This window comes from Eleutherodactylus coqui, chromosome 4, assembly GCF_035609145.1.
Source record: "Eleutherodactylus coqui strain aEleCoq1 chromosome 4, aEleCoq1.hap1, whole genome shotgun sequence".
NCBI classification, from domain to species: domain Eukaryota; kingdom Metazoa; phylum Chordata; class Amphibia; order Anura; family Eleutherodactylidae; genus Eleutherodactylus; species Eleutherodactylus coqui.
Window position 1 is genome coordinate 32,117,619 of NC_089840.1, and position 22,310 is coordinate 32,139,928.

A 22,310-nucleotide genomic window follows, 5' to 3' on the forward strand; every position below is an offset into this window, starting at 1 on the left:
GAAGGACGCCGCTCATATAGACAGCGCAGTCAAAACACGGATCCGGGACTATATCTCTATACCGGTGTCCTATATAGCATACTTGGATAGGAAGGCCTGAATGCTCCACCCTGGGGGGCACAGAACAGGGATTTCAGTCTTGTGGCCCCTGTAAGAGCGAATAAAACCCAATTGCAAAGTTGAGAAGTAGCCTGTGAGAAGCCGAAATCCGCTTTCTGCGACCGCCGCAATGACTGAAGCAAGGAAAGCGTACTTGAAGTGACCTGCTTCTGCTACGGCAGGGGCAGATCATCTGCTGTCAACTTCGGGAGATTCGGGTATTTAACCACATTGAGATTCCAGGAATGAATATAGGTCCAATGAGACAATGGCGCCAAATTTTAACCTACACGTTTGCGCTGACATTTGCATGGTCTTCTGATTAGGTTGTGCTCGAACTAGTAACTTGCACTGGATTGGCGCTTCCCCCGTTCACCAGCATAGTCTCGCAAGAAAAGCACCAGGGGCCACAACACAAAACGGAAATCCATCAGTTTTTGGTTTTTTTTTAAACTGAATCCTGTTGAAGGATGATTCTAAAAAATCAAAGTGGAGTTCCCCTTTAAGGACCGTTTTTGACGGAGTGGACTACTGTAAGGGGACAGCAGTATTGGAGCATCATATATTTACGTGTCATCTTTGGCGCGATGTTGTCATGGACTTCCAGTACATGCTGATCCTCCAGGAATTGGCGCCAGTCAGCTTGGTTAACAGTAAAGTAGAATGAATGTCCTCGGAGCAGCGAGATATTGATTTCTCATCCTCAGACGGGGAGCAGATAGTGACACTCGGCTGTCAGTCCTCCCTTTCTGTCCGGCTCCTGGGGGGGCAGTGTGGCCCCGAGGTCGAACGGTCTACCTGCTGGCTTTCTGCTCTGTCGATGTTTGTGCTGATTAGTAAGGCCCGATGGACTTTTGCGGCGGGCATCTGCCCACGGGTTCCGCTGCGATGTCAGTCTATAACATGCAATGCAAAAGGGATTGTTTCACGCACATGAGCGGAAAAATCGCAGCATGCTCCATTTCGGAGCGTTTTCGCACGGACGGCTTCCATTGAAGTCAAGGGAAGCCATCCGATCCGCGGACTATCCGGAAAGATTGTGGATTACGTGTCATCACCTAGTTCTGCGCACATCCGCAGTGCAAAAGAAAGAAGACCCTGACAGATGCGCAGGGTCGCCGGGCACAAGCGGGTTCCGTGCAGGATTCCCCATGCAGAGTCCATGCCCGCCCGTGTGCATACGGCCTTATCTGTATATTTTATTTTTTCCTGAAGCTCGTACAGATTGCGGTTTCACTTACAGCATTTTTTGGCAAAAGGCCATCGAAGTTCTTAATACAGGTTTTTAAAGCCAAAGACAGAAGTGAATTCAGCAGGAAGACTTGATGTCCTTCCTGAATCTTTGACTTTCCTTGGAAATTTACTTTGGCTCAAAAAAAAAAAACGGAAGTGGTATGTTTTTTTCTTTTTTTTTTTTTTTTTCTTCTCCAAAAATAGTGAAATCCCACTTACTGCAGGCTGAAGGTTGTTTGTCTGTCAGACATCAGTCATAGTAGGGGTCTTCACATCATAGATGTACCAGGGTCATAGACCGTTAATATCGGATCAGTCCCTCTCGCCAATCCCAATAAAGCGGATGCTGTCTCCGTATTTATCTGTGCTTCCATATTTCCCACTAAGGGTATATCCGCGCACAATGGGCGCTATGGTCGCGGATTTCTCGGTAAATAGAGCACGTTACGATTTTTCCTTTCGCTTTCAGAATACGCAATTCATACCTGCAGGTGTGAGGGCAACCTCAAATGCATGCCTTCCAATGCCTAGGTATTACCACAGATTGACCGTAAGGACGGCGATTGCGGAAACCGCAATCAAGTCCAGTCGTGTGAGACCGGCCTTAGAGGTGCTTTAGTCTAGCTCATAGAGGGGGAACCAATGCGGTAGACCCCCCTTCAATGACCTACATCTGCGCGATGTATGTGACCATGGCTTCTTACTCAAAGGCCTCATGCCCACGGGCATGCACGGTATCCGCCGACGACCCTGTGTACCTGTCAGTGTCTTGAAGTGCCCACCGCTGCACATGCGCAGTACAGTTTTTTTTTTTTCAAACCCCTGATTTTCCTGTGGAATCAGCAATTGACATTGCGGGCGGGCCGCGGATCGGACGGCTTCCATTGATTTCAATAGGAGCCATCCATTCAAGAACCGCAGTAAAATAGGGCATGCTGTGTTTTGTTTTTTTTCCATCCGTGAGGGAAAACCGCAATTGGTTTCCGCTCGTGTGCATGAAAAATCATTTTTCCATAGCATGCTATGGGGGGTTATTGCTGTGGAAACCGGAGGCGATCGCCTGCTCCAGATTGCGCCTAAGCCTCCGAGACTTGCACGTATTTGCCTCTTGTTAGCTGTCCGTGTTAATTCGTGGGGAGCGCACTGATCCGTTATGCAAACTGATGGTTCGCTTGAAAAAACCCCTCACATGTCCTATTCCTCATATCGGCCAAGAATGAGGACCTGAAAACGTATGTAGCTGTGCGGCCGTCCATATACCGCATAGCGTATGGACAGGTGTCCGCGACTTGCGCCCGAGCCTCTTAGGTGCGACTCGGACACACAGCAAGATCACCCCTCTAAATACACATGGTTACATGTCAGCACCCTCTGCAGCCCTAAGGGCTCATGTCCACAGGCAAAATAAGAATTAAAATCCGCAGCGGATTTTAACTCTTCTCCTGCCCGCGGATCCGCACCCCCATAGGGATGCATTGACCACCCGCGGGTAGATAAATACCCGCGGATCGTCAATAAAAGTGATTTAAAAAAAAATGGAGCATGAAAAAATCTGGACCATGCTCCATTTTCATGCGGGTCTCCCGCGGGGACGGCTACCGCGGGCTTCTATTGAAGCCTATGGAAGCCGTCCGGATCCGCGGGAGACCTAAAATCTGATTTTACTCACACGCTCCAATTCTTCTCTTCTCCGCGGCGCCATCTTCTCTCAGTCGCGGCCGGATCATTTTGCTTCGGCCCGGCGCATGCGCGGGGCACGTCACCGACGTCATCATGCACATCCGCCGAGCCGAAGAAAGAAGATCCGGCCGCGACGCAGAGAAGATGACGCGGCAGCGAAGGAAGTATCCGGAGCGTGTGAGAGGTAAATTAAATCTGATTTATTCCTCTTTTCAGCGCTCATGTCCGCGGGGCAGGAGGGACCCGCTGCAGATTCTCCATGTAGAATCTGCAGCGGATCTGATTTTCCCCGTGGACATGAGGCCTAAGGCTGGGTTCACACAGGGCGCTTCCGCCTGCGGCCGCTAATTCCGGAGTTAGCCAGCCATGTGGACAAGATGTCTCAGAAATCTCATCCACACGGGACGGCGAATCCGTCGTTGCGGCGCGGATTTGCCGGCCATCCTTTTTTTTTTTTTGTTGTCCTGCTGCGGCCGTGCTTCTTCTATGGTAGCGCCAGCTGCGGTGGAAAAGCATGCTGCCAAGCCGCTTCAAAGTGGCGCGGGCTTTAAAGCAGCGCTTTCCCGGCAGAAATTTTGTGGTTTTTCGCTGCGGTTCACACTCACGGATACAAATTGCGTATTCTGGGAGTGGAAGATAAAACGCAGCATGCTCTGTTTTGCCGTAGTTGGTCTCCATTGAAGTCAACGGAGGCCACCTGACCCGCAGCCCGTACGCAACTGATATTGCGTATTGGCTATGGGTAACCGCATCATCACTTAGTGACAATGCAGGAAACACAAATATTGAAAAATATCCCGTCCGCCGGCCACAGTCTGTCGGGAATTGAATGCTATAAAATGGCCTTAAAGAGACCGTCACCTACTGCTTAACAGCGCCTCTCAATGCAGTGCAGCGATGCCTTCCAGCATGGACGCTGAGAGAGGTAAGTATAACCCTCACATCCCCGGACTCAGAGGGTCACCTACTTACAGTAAATAAGCCGGGCTAATAGGGGCTAAAAGTAGTTGACAGTCTTTTCAGTGCCTCGATCTGCCAACATGAGTAATGTGACTACTTAGTAAGCCGTCCATTTGTAGTTACGAGGATCCTCGCCGGGGTGGCGTACGGAGCCCATCTGTCCGTTTCTCTGGCCAGGCGCTGGCTGACATCTGATTAGCAGCTGCCATAGATGCAGGTTCTTGCCGATTCCAATTTTCTTTTTTCCCCTCTCTCCCTTTAGTATGTGAGGAGATTGCAGTCAGACAGCTTGAAATGTTGTACAGGAGTATAAAAATGGTTGTTTTTATTTATTTTTTTATTTCACTTTCCACTTTTCCACTATAACTTGGGCATCCATCGGACCTCCCCCTATAGTAACAGTCGCTGGCAGAGCTGATATGGGTCTAAACATTGCCCGAGTGACTGAGCTGGTGACGTCAACCTATGTGGGTCAACAACTCTGTCTTTTCTCCTTAGGCCCCCTTCACACGGGCGAAAATTCTGCGGTGGGATTTCCCACAGAATTTCCACCCCTGGACGCCTGCATAGGATTGCATTACAATACGCAGTCCTATGCAGACGGACGCGATTGGTCTGCGTGAAAATACGCGCAGAAAACAAATCATGGCATGCTCTATTTCTGTGCCGGTCTCAGAGGCCCACACGGAAATGTGTCTCCCGGCGCCCAGGCTCTGCTCTGCGTATGTGCCGGCTGGCCGGCAGCCGGCACGTCAAAGAACCGGAGCCGCGGGAGAAGGCGAGACCCGCACTGGTCCCTGCAGGGGCGCGGGTTGGATCCCTCTGCGAGATTTCTGCGCGATACACAGCGCCTTCCAATAGGTGGCGCTGCAGAGGTATTGTTCCATCTCCTTTATTGTTGTCCTATCTGACACACTGAATGATTAGACCCCACAGCTCTGCTGCGTCCGGGGGCACACAGCAATCACGTGATCGCCGGATAGAATAGTAGGAGCAACACGTCCTCTTTCTCTATTCATCTCTAAATGATTGTCCCTGCAAGAGAGAAGCTAGAAGCGCTAGGAACTGCTTCTGCCTTCTCCTTTGGGTCCTTGGCTGTGAACATCCGAGGACCCAACCTGCGATTTTCTTCTGGTTTTTCTCGTCCAGGTTAAGGCATCCTAGACACATGTTTGTCAAAATCGTTGGGGTTATGTTCACTTTTATTCTAGCGCATACAGTAGGCAAATAACTGCTCTGGGATCATCTGGGCGGGGCTAAAGGCTTTCCGAATCACTGCTCTAGAATAGATTGACGCAAATTTTCCTCCACATGCAGAATACGCAATATGTGTGAGTCTGACTGAATACGCGAAAGTGCATGGCTTCCAATGCCTGTGTGTTACGGTGGATCGCTCATGCAGACGGCGATCGCAGAATCCGCAATCCAAATTTGTCCATGTGAGACAAAAATCACTAGATACAAGGTGAGGTGACCAGGAACCACTTCAAAATTGTCCTGAAGAAGGACCACCAGTTGAGCAGGCTGTCTTGGTGGATCCATGGCAATCACCCGGAGGAAACCTTCCGCATCTTCGGGTCTTCCTGCGGCATGGTGTACACAGATCCTATGGAAACGCTATCTTTGCAGGCCATCCCTTTCCATAGTCATTTGGCAGTTCGCCATGACCATTCCTTCCTACTGTGCAATCATGTTGTCGGATCGGCTGGTGCGTGGCCGAGGTTCTTATTGGTTTGTTCTCACTTGGCATTTGTCCGCCTTTTAAACGTCACACCTACGAATGCACATTTTTCACGCCTATGACCCCTTTACCACGTCTCGCTCAACTGATGATGAATGTCAATGCGTGTCATTCCGGGCAAGTGAAAAAAACGGATGATTACAGGCCGTTGCGGAATGTGAACGTCGCCATTTTAACTCTTTCCAATCCAATTTGTATCCTGGTTTTCCTAGGGGGCTTACTCTTTTTCTGGCGTTATACAACGGCGCAATCTGCTGGCTAAAGCCAGCACTGCATGGGGTGACACGGTGGATAGGCTCCAACAGCAGAGAGGCTGGCAATATACAGTAAGAGTACCCTGACGGACGTCTTCCAACATCAGAGCTGTACAACCTTAAAGGGGTTGTCCCGCGCCGAAACGGGGTTTTTTTTTTTTCAATAGCCCCCCCGTTCGGCGCGAGACAAACCCGATGCAAGGGTTAAAAAAGAAAACCGGATAGTGCTTACCTGAATCCTCGCGCTCCGGTGACTTCTTACTTACCTTGTGAAGATGGCCGCCGGGATCTTCACCCTCGGTGGACCGCAGGTCTTCTGTGCGGTCCATTGCCGATTCCAGCCTCCTGATTGGCTGGAATCGGCATGTGACGGGGCGGAGATACGAGGAGCCGCTCTCCGGCACGAGCGGCCCCATTCAGAAAAGAAGACCGGACTGCGCAAGCGCGTCTAATCCGGCGATTAGACGCTGAAAATTAGACGGCACCATGGAGACGAGGACGCCAGCAACGGAACAGGTAAGTGAATAACTTCTGTATGGCTCATAATTAATGCACAATGTACATTACAAAGTGCATTAATATGGCCATACAGAAGTGTATACCCCAACTTTGTTTCGCGGGACAACCCCTTTAAATCATAATGTCTTCAGAGGTCAGACAGTGGATTGGGAAGGGTTAAGTGTTGCAATGGCTTTTGCCTCCAGCCGCCGTCACGTGGGTTTCGTGCAGCGCATGTTGCCGCCATCTTATCTCACTCATCCCGCATCTTCTAAAATGTGTCCCAGGTTTCTATCTGCTCCTATATTCAAAAATGAGGAGACGTTCGAGCCTGAATGCGCCTCGCATTAATATTGGGGGAAAATAATGTAAAAAAACCCTATAAAACACGAAATCCAATATCTTCTGCCCCATTTCCTGCCCTAGTTCCTCGTTCCTCCTCATTCACCGCCAGCATTTATCTGGGCGGTAATGGATTTTTTCCTAATCTACATATCCCATTCCGTCTCGCAGTGTTAGGCGGGAGCGCTATATTTTCTAATTAGCACATGAGCCCCTGAGGGACAATTTAGTTAATGTGTCGTTCAATGTCCGGGGGTGATGCAGTTGCGCTCCGCACCTACGTCCTCGGGCTTCATGGTACAATGTCCTCCGTTTATCCGAAGTGTCGATGCCGATTTCATAATGAATCAGATGTTTATAATTAACGGAATTATTTAATTTTTGCAATTATTGGGAATTCTCGTTTGCACCCTTTTCTTTCATCCACATCTGGAATAAGTTGAGCGAACATCTCCAGCGCGTCGTCTTAATGTTAGGAAGCGTTCTGCAGAGTAAGAGCCTCGCTGGCAGGACTACAAACCCTCTGTGATTGGGAGCATACGTCTGGTTACACTGCAGTACTCATGTAATACACGCAGTAAACTCCATATTCAGCGACCGCTCCGGAGTCAGCTGACAGACTCTCGGGTCAGAAAGGCAAGAAGTTGGCGAGCGCGTCGAATGTTGTGAACTGGTTTTGGCGTTATTCAGCATATCAAAGGGAAGCGTATCAGATGGTGGAGTCACGCAGCTCGCTGCTGCAGCTGTGCCCAGTTATTCTGGTCGGGGTTTGGACTTTGTTCCACTTTACTTAATCTGTTGGGCACGGCCCGTGATTCAGGCCTTGTGCGCTTCATCTTGGAATTCCTCCCTGTATTATATGGTTTTTTTCCTGTAGGTTTGCCGCAAGTTTCTGGCTGTGTGTAATGATAGGAGAAAGCTGCCATGTGAGCAAACGCAGATGGACCGCGCAGCGGGATTGGCACTGCAGGAGCAGTGAGGACGGGGTGACAGCGTAGTCACCGGGGCAAAACTGGTCAAACTACAGTTGACTAATTGGTTCTATCACTTTTTTTTTAAACTTTTTTTTCCTTTTTCTTTTTTTTTTGGTTTGGATTTTATGCTGTTTGAAAATCCGCATCCGTTCCGCTATGTGAGATCGTACCGTTGGTCCGTTTTCACATGGCCCGAGAAAATCGAGTGGGTTTGTGTGTTGTGACACGCACCAATATGAACCCCCTTTTTTTTTTTTTTTTGTATGAAGTCATGAGCGTTGCGGGGATAATCGCGGCATGTCCTACATTTTCGTGTTCTTTCGGTATGCATTGCTCATTGTATTCAGTAGGGCAGGAAAACGCAACGCGGCACAGTAGGCATTTTGTTGGAAGACATCCATCGGGGTTCTCTTACTGTATATTGCCAGCCTCTCTGCTGTCGGAGTCTGTCTAACGTGTCACCTCATGCAGTACTGGGTTTAGGCAGCAGATGGCGCCGTTTTTTAATGGCAGAAAAAGAGTGGGCCCCCTAGGAAAACCAGGATACAAATTGGATTGGGAAGGCTTAAAGCTTGTAGATTTGATTTGCGGGCCTTTTGGTTCTAAAAACAAATCGCAGCATGCTCCGTTTTGCTGAGAATCCTGCAGACGGCTTCCATTAAAGTCAATGGAAGCCGTCCGATCCGCGGCACGCCTGCAGCTGACGGGCCACGGATCTGCCATAAAGCAGAAGTTGAAGAAAAATGTACTGTGCTTGGTTCGCCTGCACACATCCACAGTGCAGGAGGAAGAAGATTCGGACCGGTAAATAATTGTCTTTGGCGGCGGGCAGGGTTTGATTCTGCAGCGGGCTCCCGCAGGTGGACTCCGACCCGCCCGTGGACATTCAGCCCTTAGGCAAGTCTTCTGGTATAGAAAAGCTGCAAGTTTTGGCGCGCACCACATTGGCACTAAAATTTTCAATGTTCTGTTTTGCTCGCCTCTCTTGATCTGTTGGTACAACAGATCCATTATAATTTACGGTTGAAATTGTCCTAAATTTTTGTTTTAGCGTAAATCTACACCGGATGTGTCAAATTTAATAAGGCGGCGCCACTGAGCATCTTACTCCAAGCGTTGGCAGAAGATGGATTAACTGGTCCAGGGGTGCCGGACATCTGCTTCCGACCTCGTTGAATCAGCAGGTTGCGTGGTGTGACCCTTCCTAATGTTATCGGAGGGGGTCGTCCATTCGGCTTATTTCAGTAAGTAAGCCAGCCTCCTCTGTATATGCACTGAGCACGACTGTCACAGGCGGGGCCGTATCACACGACCCGGTGTCTGAACTGGGCTGAGAAAGAAGGTCTTGATGTTGGAGGTCCGAGTAACTACGGTCTACCCCCTCCCCCTGTATGACACACCAGTTCTGATAAATCCCCCCCGCACCCCACATGGTGGGAAATTGGCGTAAGAAGTTTTTTTGCAGTTGTAAAGGCCTTTTCTAACGACCCGATGATGATGATGATGTGCAGACTCTGGATATGATGTATGAAGGTCAGGACGGCTCGTCCAGCGTGGGTGTGATGTTCCTCCAGATAATGGCATGTAGATCTGCTGATGAGCGTGTATCCGAACTTCTGTAGGGATCCTTGGTTAGCTGTAAGCGTTCCTCAGAGCTGAACTCTCTGTTCGGTTTAGGGTATGTTCACACGGGGCAGATTTTCTGCAGCGGCTTTGTGTGCACACTGCAGCAAAAATAACATGACTTTTTATTGCATGGGTCAGTAAGATTAAGGCCTCGTGTCCACCGGCACGCATGGTTTTCCCGTGCAGAATCCTGCAGCGAACTCCACCGGGCCTGCAGACATCGGATCAAAAAATACATTTTACTCACCTGTCTGGATGTGGCGCCGGTCTAAGTTTACTGGGATGAATAATGAGTTACTTTGATAGATCGGACTTGTGTGTTTTGTTTTTTTTTGTTTTTTTTTTTTCTTTTTGTGTGTTTTTTTTAATTATGGAGGGGGGGGGAAGGGAATGTTTAAAAAAAAAAGTTTTATTTATTTTTTTTGCTTTTTTTTTTCTTCAGTCCCCTTAGGAGACTTGAACTTGCGATAGTTTGATCGCGCCTACACTATGATGAAATACTGTAATACATTATACCGCAATCTGGCAGGCTTCAGATTCCCCCTCTATGCAAACGCACAGGACGTAACTGTACGTCCTGGAGCAATTAGGCCAGCTTAAACACGACCGGGTTTTTACTGCAGAATCCGCGGGCACGGAGGATCCACAGCAAATGGAATGCTTTAAAAGGTATGTAAAATCACTTATTCCACCAGTGGAGGACAAATCGCAGCATGCTCTATTTTGCTGCATACTGTGCATGGGCGGCCTCCATTTAAGTCATTGCGGATAGGCCACGGGTACCGGCGTCATCACTTAGCGACTGGGCGGGAAAACTAAATATTTTTTAAAAGCCTGTACTGCGCATGACTGACAGCGAGTGTCCGTGGTCATCCGCCGTACAGCAAAAGCAGGTACACTGGGGTCAGAGCCGGAATCTGGCTTTGCCATGTGCAGCCGGCCTTAAGGGGTTAAAGTAGCTGAAAAGTGAATGCGATTCTAACAACAAATCTCATCAACATGCTGTAGAAATAAATCATGCAAATGAGAAGACTGAAATGATGCCTTCATAGCGCCACCTATAGGGAGGCTACCTTCCAATAAGTAAGTTGATGTCGGACCTTGTAACATGACTGGAGCTGTGTAGGATAGCTTCTGTCCAATAGGTGGCACTATGAAGGCATTCTTCCATCTCTTCATTTGCATAGCTTTTTCCCAGGGAACATTGCATGGCCTATAGGACTACCTACACTTTTGTGGTGCTCTCCTCAAGGAAAAAATGGTACTCCTCCCCCAATTTAAACAGAAATAGTCTGTGTGAGTGCATTTTAAAAAAAATTGCAATCTATTTTTAAGACGTAACTATGGTGACTGGAGGGGAAAAAGTCACAGGACCAGGAAGTGAAGATGCTCTATATAGTGGAACTCAGCATTTGTGCTCCAGAAGAACTGCTGAAAAAGTCATTGTTCTGTTTATCGGCCGCGTAATAGTAGTGCTGCTGCTTGTTTACCATGGGAGGGTTTTCTTACATATCATGGCTGATTGGTGCTTGGAGTTATGCTGGGACTTCCTGCTGGGGTAGGGGCTGAAGTGCTTGTCTCCCTTTCTATGATAAGAAATATCTGTTTTCTAGCACTGTTATCAGTGTCTACAACGCTCCTGTAAAAGTCGAATAGCTGCAGTGCTGTAAATGGGAACACTGCGGCATGCCACTTTTTATACTTTTATTGCAACCCCATTAACCAGCTGGCCCGGTAGGAGCTGCAACCACCCTGTTTATACAGCATTGCTCATTGCTGCATGTGAGCAGAGCTCAAACTCTTCTCAATTGTTGAGATTGATAGAGGGTCCAATCGTTCAGCCACAGAGGAGAACAATGCAGCGGTGTGCACAGCTGGGCGTGTGTTTAATCACATGCTGGGCTCTGCAAACAACTCCCGGAGGTCCATTTACATGCAATTTGAAAATGATAGTGTTAATGGCCATCAGTGCCCATTAACACTTTATGCAAAAAGATCGCTAAAATTTTCAATCTTTTAATCGTTTGAAAGATTATCTTTGTGTGTAAATGGGCCTTAAGCAGAGGGATTGTTTTTTAACAACCTTAAAGTTTCCCAAACTCCTTACAAACCATTTAAAAAAAAAAAAAAACTGCCCCTTTTATATCTGCCTTTAGCATGTCCATTACTGCCCTCTTTGCTGTGGGTTTTCCTACAGACTGCATGTTCAGCTAGTGAATCATGTGAAGATAAGCCCTCCAGACATCTGCATCACATTATTGCTAGTGGGAAGGCTGTTTTGCTCTCTTATGCTTTAGAAAAGGGTCTTTGTAGCATTTGGTCTCCTTGTAGTCTGACCAGAGCAATATCTTAGTTTGTGGTTCATGCCCAATATTTAGAATAAATTGGCTCTGTGTGAATATATATATATTTGATGCTATCATAGATGTCCCTTTTGGATGGGTGAAGAATATGGTCCTGCTTGGGTGTTCACATAAATGTTGGCAATCATCCGAAATGTGCATGGACCTTGTAAACAGTTTTATGGAGCCAGTAAGCGAAACTTCTGGCTACATCATTACAGTAGCGCGTTGGACCTCCTTTGGCCTGCAGATCCGGAGCGGTTCATTGTGGCCGAGATTCCATTAGGTGATTAAATTGTTTGACAGGAATATCGGCCCCTGCGGACAAGAAGCTTCTTGTAGTGCTGCAAACTAGATGGAAGTGATATGTTCTGACCAGCTGACTGGAAGAAGGGGTCATCTGTTCGTGCTGCTTACACCAAATTCTGACCTCCCATCAGCACGGTGCAACAGAAATCTGGATTCATCTGACCAGGGGATGTTTTTCCACTGCTTCGGGATACAATTTTTGCACTCTTTTGCCCACTGGAAACTCTCCTTTCTGTTACAATGGTGCTGGAACTAGTGATCTGCTGTTATAGCCCATCAGTGCTAAGGAACGACGAGTTGTGCCTTCAGACGTGTTAGTTGAAACACCGGGACTATATTCAGGTGCTCTTGACTGTGCGGCTGCTGTTGGTCAGAATGATTCCTGACATCCTCCTCTGACCCCTTTCAGCCACAAGTTCTTTCAGTCCCTAGGATCCCCTTATGCTGGATGTTTTTCCTTGATCCCACCATTCTCTGTATACTTTCCACACCATTACATGAGAGAACACCATAAGGTTGGCAGTGACATCCCGGCCCGGCTAGACTAGCCCCGATGACCGGCCTTCGTTTGGAAGTTGCTAAGATTTCTGGATTTTCCCATTCTGATGCGGATTCACACTGAAACTAATGCAAGGTAAACCTCACATGATTTTTGTACTACACTCCAGGGTCATGTGTCTAATTTCCATACAAGGAAACTCCAATCAATTATTTTCCCCGTATTTACGTCGGCTTTAACCTTTTTCAATCAATCGATCAGAAGGATAAAATTCAATAAATAATTGTTTTATCCGATCATCACACCTGACATCATCCGTTGATGGGGAGTAGTGAGGACCACCCACTTGACACATTCCCGTAGCAGGTATAGGGGAATATAGTGAAAAATACATTTTTGGAGTCAGCAGGGCCACAGCTGCAAAGCTACCCGAGGGGCCCTGCCGACATGAGGGCACACTTTCTTTCGGTCTGCTTATCGGTGCCTACAGATACATCTTGTATCAGAGATCTCTAAGTGAATTGTTTCTCCGGCTCGTAGACGATTTGTTCGTCAAATCGACTTGACATTTCCAATTCCTCTAAAAGCATCTTGTAAGCCCGGATGGAGGCTTAACGCGGTAATGAAGCTTTCCTGGTGATTGCACCGACGGGACGCGTGAAGACTGCCAACTGAAGAGCCCTGCGCCAGTCCTTCACCGGCGCACAGACTTCATTGTTCCACGATCGATCGGTGGTGGGCAGAAATACAATTGCGAGTGTTCACGGCTTGTCGGAGCGCTTCACTTTATTTACTCTACACCTAATGAAATCCCCCAGTGACTCGCATCCATTTACGGGGGAAGTAATGATTAGCTTTCAGATCTTACAAGGAAGACGTGCGGCATCAGGCGATGGAGAAGCGCGTTGTCAGGAGGGCGTGCCGCGCTTGGCTGATGCTTGGTGTATGACCCCCGCACCTTAAACAACCACTAACGACTAGTGAGCCACAGGTTCACTCACACGCTGAACAAGTATCGCTCGTTTGAATGACTTGAGTGATAATTGTGTGCAGGGGTCTTTACTAGAGATGAGGGAGTAGTGCCTTAGCCGAGTATCTCCCCGCTCGTCTCTAAAGATTCGAGGGGGCGGGGAGCGGCGGGGAAGAGCGGGGAGGAACAGAGGGGAGATCTCTCTCTCTCTCTGCCTCTCTACCCCCTGCTCCCCGCCGCAACTCACCTGTCACCCGCGCCGGCCCCCGAATCTTTAGAGACGAGCGGGGAGATACTCGGCTAAGGCACTACTCGCTCCAGTAATGTTCCTTAGCGACTATACTCGCTCATCTCTAGTCTTTACTTGCTATATGTCACCGTCGGGTGTATTTGCACGTGTGATACGCAGAGAATAGAATCCATTGATTTCAGTGGGTTTGTTCACACGCACGTATTTTTCCTGTGTTTTTGGATGGCGCAAAAAAAAAAAAAAAGAAGAAACCCCCTATTTTTCTGTACATTTGCGCACCAAAAGTCCCTACAGAAGTCATGATACACAAATGCACGCAAAATACGCTAGGAGGCGCGTGAAATATGGCGTAATTGAGCCGCAAACACATACCTGTGACTAATTAGACTAACATTTCAATTGTTACTTTTTTTTTCTTCCAGTGCGCAAATGCGCATGTCGTGTGCGAAAAAAGGACAGCAAAATATGCCGATGCATGTGCAAAAAAAAAAAAAGCGCAGTTCATTCCACAAATACCTGGCTCGTGCAGGACCAGAGTGTTTTGGTTCTAAAGGACGTTAAGCCTGGGTTCCCACACAGCCGAATCCCGGTGGAAATCTTGTGGTTTGGCCACAGCGAAAAATTTCTGAGCAATCTCGTCCACATGGCTGGCCAAGCCCAGGACTAGCAGCCGCAGGCGGATTTGCCGCGGCGAAATCCCGGACGGAATTTCCGCGGCAGATCTCAATAAAATCAATGAGAGGATGGCCTGAGCAAATCTGCCAGTCTGAACCTAACTTCCTTGGCGAGCGCGGCGCTTCATGTGTCCGTGACTGTCGGCCTGATTGGCACTGTCTTTGCTTGTATGTGATTACTTCACCAGAGGATCATCTCCCCCGCACTGAAATGGGATCATGTGATTGTTTTTATGCTCTTTTGTAATGTAACTATGCTGATGGGTTAGACAGGAATCGCGCTATGACTAAGGACGCGGCATTTTTGAGACACGTAAGCGTTTTTCTTGCCGTCTTTGAGATGTTTTGTTGACGCTGACATGTGGCAGGAATAAAGGATACTGCACTTTCTTTGTATCCAGAAATGCAGCCTGATGTCATTTCCTGAGGAAAGCCCAAGGATCTGGCCGCATCCCAACATTCCTCTGCAGACCTAGTGATGTCAGCGCCATGTTTCGTTATTTAGGAATTCTGCGTTCTAAAGCTCTTTTCGGTTTTTCTTTATATAAATGGAGCTTGTTTCTTAGAATGGTTCCAAGTCCCAAGAACGCTGGAATGCAGAACTGCCAACGTCGGTGTTGTCAATGCAGATGCTCTACTGGTTCTAGGAGAAGATGAAGACCTATCTAGCAGATTGCAAACTCCTCATGTTCCTCTTTCACCTGCTGCTCTTCTGTTCATATCAGAATCCACTACTCTAGTTGTACCTCCACATCTGGATCTGTTGTACCTCCACATCGCACTGCGGAGATAACCCCTTTAGTTAATAATGGGCTCCTCTTGTGGTTTCCATCATTTCGCCATACCGGTGGAAAGTGTGAGCATTGCCGTAGAGCTACATAGACTATGCCAAGCTGGTGCCCAGTCAGAAGTTGCCGTTATTACTGCGCTAATCCAGGTGGTGACTGCTTTTGGCTGAAGCTAGTCATTACACATAAGATAATGTGTTACCACAGCTATCTGATACGACCGTCGTCATCCAATGTGAAGATGCCTCTTAGATTGTGGATCGGTGTTGGGTAGTAAGAAGGCCCATTTAGACAACGATGATTGCTCAAAAGATGGCTTTTGAGTGATAATCGTTGCATGTAATGGGCATTAGTACCAATTAGTAGATTATGCAAAATGACCGCTCAAAAGTAGAGAAGAGCGAGTATACTCGCTAAGGCACATTACTCGAGCGAGTAGTGCCTTATCCGAGTATCTCCCAGCTCGTCTCTAAAGATTCGGGGACCGACGGGGGAGAGCGGAGGAATGGAGGGGAGATCTCTCTTCATCCCCGCACCCCCCCCCCCCTCCCCTCCGCAACTCACCTGTCACCCGCGCCGGCCCCCGAATCTTTAGAGACGAGCGGGGAGATACTCGGCTAAGGCACTACTCGCTCGAGTAATGTGCCTTAGCGAGTATACTCACTCATCTCTACTCTTTTGAGTGATCATCTCTGTCTAAATGCCCCTTTAGACTCTGGGCTTGTTACCTGGTTTAAAGTCATAATGTTTTTTTTTAAAAAAGTGTAGAAGTTGCGAACTGATGAATGCATGGTGACGGTATGACCAGGGCTACATGGCGCCATCGTCTCCGAAAAGTCACGCAACAAGAAAAGTTTGTGCTGGTTGTTGTCCTTTGGCAATTTGGCCATTAAAAGTTTGTTGCGTGCGGCTCGTATTGCAGTCTGACGGTAAAGTCAATTGTAGCCCGCAACCGAAAACTCCAACAGCGTTTATATTGTAAAGTGACCCCATTGGGATCACACTAGCGATATGTACAACTGCGATCTTTGTGTCGTACCACCAAAGTTGGGGTGCAGCTCTAGCATTTGGTCGTGTGACAACAAGTCCTAAGCGAGGGCGACATTGGAACTTGTTTTGTGCAACGTCAATATTGCAGTGTTTCTTTGCAACATCGCATCTTTTGATTGCCTGTGTGTTTGCATCGCAACATGCAACGTCTCTTCACTGCGACGCGACTGTTCCAGGAAATCCCAGCCTGTTGGATTTTTGGGCGAAAGTCACACGTGATTTTCTGCAACGTGATGCAATGTAAATCGCGCGGCGGCTGTCATTTGCGTGCGACGTGGGGATTTTCTAGAAGCAAAATCGCAGCTCTGAAATAGGCGCGCGACAGCCGATCGGATAAATCGCAACATTTTATTTTTTTTTTTTGTCACGCGGTCTATCTAGCAATTTTTGGTTGACCCTGGTTCCAGGTTTAAATAAGGGCTTGTTCACACTAGTGCTTTGCATTCCATTTTTCTGCTCCGTTTTGGAAGAAGGGAACCCACCGCCGAACGGAACGCCGTGAAATGTCAGACGGACAGGAACCGAATACTATTTTCGTCCTATATTTTAATGGAGATCTGCAATGGCGGCTCGGAGTGGGACCTCTGAACAGACCCAAAGGGTCACATCTATGTGGGAAGCTCTTTTTGGCGCCATTGTCGCAGATTCCTTCAGGTTTGACAATAGACATCATGACAGCGTATACTTATTTGGGACCAGGCGGTGGCCCTATTGTAAATGGATCCGTCAGGGGCCGGTGCGACTGATCTGACGCTGCATCTTGGTTTCCCTTATAGCAGATATCATCTTGCCGGTGCTTTTAGAACCCGTAAAAGGATAATAGACGTTATGGCGGTAGCCGTGGGGAACCTTCTCCACCCGAATTTCTCGCTGCTCTTAGTTTATATTTAAACTTTGTCTTCCCCCTCAGAAATGCGTCGTGTATCCAGACTGACACGTTGAAGTGTTACATGTTCTCAGGGCATATTTGTGGTTTAGCTGAAAGCTGATGACCAAGTGTCACGTCTGAAGGAATGTTATGTCTGTGATCTTGCTCCTGGGGAGGTACTAGATTATCTCCGCCATCTCCTCCCCATCCTTTTGCATCTTGACCACCCATGAATCTGCTCAGCCTCGTTAAACCGTAGGATATGTGTCAGCGATCCGATTTGATTTCTACGGGATCGGAGTAACCATCTTATAAGAGTGACTATATATCATATCTTCTATACCATCAGGGGAGGCCTGTTGTGTGCACCGTCCTACCAAAGTAATTGTACACCTAAATAAGAAGCATTTATTCCCATATGTTAATATTATTTAGTGGGGCTCCTTTGGCCCTAATGACATTGGATACTCCCCGTGGCATACTTCTTACTATAGCTGATGTTTCCTTTCATTCATCCTGCAAACGTTTGAGTTCTGTCAAAGGAGATGTACGCTGTACGTATTTCCTGACCCGACATTCCAGTTCCTTCAGTAGGGTTCGGGTCGGAATCAAGCGTGATACATTCATACCCTCAAAGCAACACAAAACAGCGTTGGATGTATGACGCCACGTAAAACATCCGAAATCCATAATGGAACCTCCGTCATACTTAACTGTTGGAACAACACACTCAGCCTATACTGTTCCCAGAGATCCTCCACACCCAGGTATATCCTTCACCATTGTAGATGGGTCCATTAATCTTCTCTGGGGGAACTTGCCAAATATTTGCAGGATGACTAGAGGGAAATACCAGCTGAAGTGTATTAGGCTTTAGTAGAAAATACACCACAGAGAGTGTCTGATGTCAGTAGGGTCAAGGAAGGCCCCACTAAGTGTTTTTTAATTCTTTATTTCAAACTTTTTAGAAAAATCTTGAGGGAGAATAAACCGTAAAGAACAATACGGTAGCTCAGTTAGAAACCAACCGTAAAACCTCATAGGGGTAAAGGTGCGATAAGGTGCCATCTCCCTTTCAACGTAACAACACTTTAAAAGATTGGGACATTCATATTGGCTGTATAAGTCTAAGCTTGTCCTTAAATGTGTATAGAGGGAGAACAATGGAGCAATGGAATATCACTAGGATTGGCCACCACCTTGATTGTTGGGGGACCGACCTCTGGGACCTCCGCAGACTCTGGTGGCTCAGTGCTACATCCCCTGTTCTACTATGCACGTTAGCACCTGGCCACTGCTGACCACCCATTCAAGTGAATCAACCTATCCCCGGTGGGAAGACGCCATAAAGCAAGATGATGACCTGTCAACTGGTGCTGTCTATGATAGGAGACCAGAAAGGTGGCCATACACTTGAGATAAAAGCTGGCCGAAATGACTGATTTGGGCCATTTCATGGGCCATTTGGCTACAAAACTAACAAGAGCGACTGTTCGCATTAGCGGACCTTTGTCTGCCAATAGCTGAAATGTCACGTTGAAATATTTCATACCGACTCAGTCGAAATTGCAAATGAATCCGGCCAATCGTACGATTTTTGGCAAACCATGGACTGGTGTAAAATAAAGAAACTCTGTACTCGCCTAAGTGTCCACTTAAGTTGTCCAGCACAGGAGTCCCTACCATGTATTTGTGCCTAATAGAATACTGGCAGACCATATGCTGCAATTCTAAAGTATTGCAGTATGTGGTATGAGCGATCAAACAATTGCAAGTTCAAGCTCCTATGGGGAGTACAGAAGTAAAAGTGGAAATAAAAAAAAATTAAAGTATACTAATAAAAAAAAAAGTTCACACTTTTTATAATATTTTTTTGGTGCCACCACGTCGGTGAAAGTCTAATCTATCAAAATAACACATTTATCCAACACGGTGAACGAAGTCAGGAACCTTTTCACCTAGAAAAATTTTAATAGCACCATCTAAAATTTACATGTGCTCCAAAATGGTACCGATCCATTGCGTTTTTTAAAGTGTTAGGCTGAATGCATGTGGCCGGGCCGGATTCTGCATGCGGGATCCTGCAGCGGAATCGGACCCTGTGCGATTGACTGCAATGGAAGCCGTCCGAGCGAGTCCTTGCATGAAAATAGAGCATGCTGCGATTCTTCCTCCGCGAGTGGAAATCGCAAGTGATTTTCAGCTCGTGTGCGTGAAAGAATCCTTTTACATTGTATGGTATGGACAGATGTCTGCCGCGGATTCTGCAGCAATAATCTACCTGTGTGCATTGGTCCTTACGGCAGCAGAGATGTAGACCTAAGCTCTCACTCACAAACTGAAGGTTGCGAGTTCAATCCCCGCTTGGTTCAGGTAGTCCGCTCAAGGTTGACTCAGCCTCCCATCCTTCCGAGGTCAGTAAAATGAGTACCCAGCTTGCTGGGGGGTAAAAGATGACTGGGGAAGGCAATGTCAAACCACATCGCAAAAACAGTCTGCCAAGAAAATGTCGCGATATAACGTCGCCCTAGGGGTCGGTCATCACTCGGTGCTTGCACAAGGGGGCTTTACCTTTTACCTCACTCTGGGTAATGATTAAACTGTTCCAGACTGCATTACGTCTTGGAGGTATATATCGTGTTTCTCTGAAAATAAGATCCTGTATTATATTCCTTTTTGCCACAAAAGATGCATGTCCTCTTATTTTCGGGGGTGTCTTATCATACTTGCCTAGCAGGTGGCGTCCGGGTCCCTCCCGCTGGTCTCCGCAGTTCCGGCAGGCTTCCTAGCAGTTCTCAACCGCCGATAGAACATCGCTTGCTGGTAACACAGTTTGTAAACCACTCCTCCAGCAAGCAATTGTTCTGATTGGCTGAGCCGCAGCGATGGAGAACCAATCACTGCGGCGCTGGATGAACCAATCACAGCCATTCAATGCAATGGCTGTGGTTGGTTCATTGAGAATGGCAGGGCTTATTTTTGGAATAGGGCTTATATTTCAGCCCCCCTCCTTAAATCAGATTAGAGCTTATTTTAGGGGTAGGTCTTATTTTTGGTGAGCCTTTCTACGTGCATTCTGGCTGTTGTAGATGCCACCTGTGTGGTAAGTGACTGGTATGGAGGCAGACAGCAATGTAGACTTCAAATCTCAGGCCCTCCTGTCGAAAGGTAAAAAAGGAGGGCCGACAGTGTCTTTACAGTGGAGATGATCTGTGCACAATTATACGTGACCGTTAATTGTTCTACTTTTACATTTAGGTGATGGCTGCGGTTACACATTTTTGGGCCCAGAAAGTGGAACTTTTACATCGAAGAACTATCCTAATACTTACCCGAACAACACCGTGTGCGAGTGGAAAATCCAGGTGAAGCCCGGGGACAGGATTCTTCTGAAGTTTGGAGACTTTGATATCGAGGATGTGGATTCCTGTCATTCCAGTTACTTGAGGATTTACGATGGCTTTGGAGCCTCAAGAACCGAACTAGGTAAGAAGTCTGTGATTCTGATACCAGAAAGCTCTTACAGTTCATGGAATCGCTGATGTTGTCAAGCATTTTAGATGGTTTAGTTGGTTTCTGTTAAGTCACAAAAACTAAGTTTACAGATACTTTGGGACTACTATAATGGCTGGGCCAACAAAGCCCTTACATCTTCAGTTTGGGTCAACTTGGAAAGTCCGTGAAGAACACGTGAGCATTTGGTGGTCCTCCATGATGCCTCTCTAGGACCACTCGTTGTTCTCTCACAGAATCCCTAACCTAATGGGGCGCTCTTCTTCTTACACATTACCTAGAACTGGTGATTTCATGATGACTGGACTGCAGCTGACCGTAGATGAACGATGACCGCACCAAAACGAGTCTCTGTACTTGTGATCTGTGTTTTTGTAGTTTCCCACTGCCTACACATATGGAAATCTGAAACATCTGTTGGTTCTATAGGGGTATGAATGAAGCCTTATACAGGAACTTCAGCTTGGGAAGTTTAACTACTTCATGACTTTTTTACTTTTTTTTTGGTTCCTTTTGCCTTTAATCAACTTTTTGTACTTTAGTTTTGTTGCATCTTAAAAATACTGGTACTTTTGTATAGAAGCCACGTGAGACTCAATGTCTAACAGGAAAAAGGTATTGCAAAAATCACCAATGTTTGCTGCAAATTTGGTTGTGCAATATTTAATGTTTAGGCGTGAGGCTTTTGATTTTTTTAATTTTTTTATTTTATTTTTTAAATGCCGTGTTCTGAAATGCTTTTGCGCCGCATGGTGAAATATAAGTGGCAGTTGTCATTCTGAGCCTGTGTCCATGTTATTATCCATGTCCTACAGCTAAACGGGTTTTCTGCGACTGAAAAATAAAATCTAGTGATCCATGAATGTAATAAAGTACAAAAACCCATACTAACCACCTTTTAACTAGCCCCCCAATCCAGCGCAGCAGTCCCGATAATCGCCATTGCAATCCAGGAAAGAGCAGTAGTGGGTTCAGTGTACATACGTCTGCTCAGCCAATCACAGGCTTCAGTTGTTACATGCCATTTATGACAGTATCACTGCTGAAGCTTGTGATTGGCTGAGCAGTCATGTGCAGAACCAACAGCATGTGACCACTGCAGCTCCTTTTGTGCCTGAGAGGAGGCCATATAAAGGTGGCTATTGTGGCTTATTTTTCTAGTTTTACATTGCCAGCCCATTAGATTTTTTTTTTTCTGGTCTCAGAAAACGCCTGTCAAAGTGATTAACGACACCATCTCTCAGAATGCCGCCTTTGGTGCATGTCATCCCCCCCCCCCCCCCCTTAAATTATTTTGCTGGGGGTAGCCAAAGCTAGCCAGGGGAATAAATGGAAATGTAGTATTGCAAGAATAGTTGCTGCTCTTGCATAACAACTCTCCGTTCCGGATTGCAGAGGACTCCGTTGTGATATCCATTTGCCCTAATTGGATGTATGGACAAGGGTTGTCTTTTTGGGACAATCCCTTAATTTAGTTTGTGAGCAGGAATATGGTACATTGAGTTTGCGTTGAAGTCCTCCACCTCTATGCTTGTAGAAGAAGAAAACCGTTTCTCTGCTGCCGCGTATAGGTAGCGTCCCTTTATGTCTAGCCAATTAAAAAGCCTTGGAAGGTGACCGGGTCCACCCATCTTTAGGCG

General features: G+C 47.1%; 1 protein-coding gene across 1 annotated transcript in view; it reads left to right on the plus strand.

The window, feature by feature from the left end:
• Positions 1-22,310, plus strand: part of DCBLD2 (discoidin, CUB and LCCL domain containing 2) — a 61,776-nt gene that overhangs the window by 4,639 nt on the left and 34,827 nt on the right. Inside the window, exon 2 of the mRNA XM_066599171.1 lies at positions 20,416-20,643. Coding sequence (XP_066455268.1) covers positions 20,416-20,643 — 228 coding nt within the window. The remainder of the gene's footprint in view (positions 1-20,415; positions 20,644-22,310) is intronic.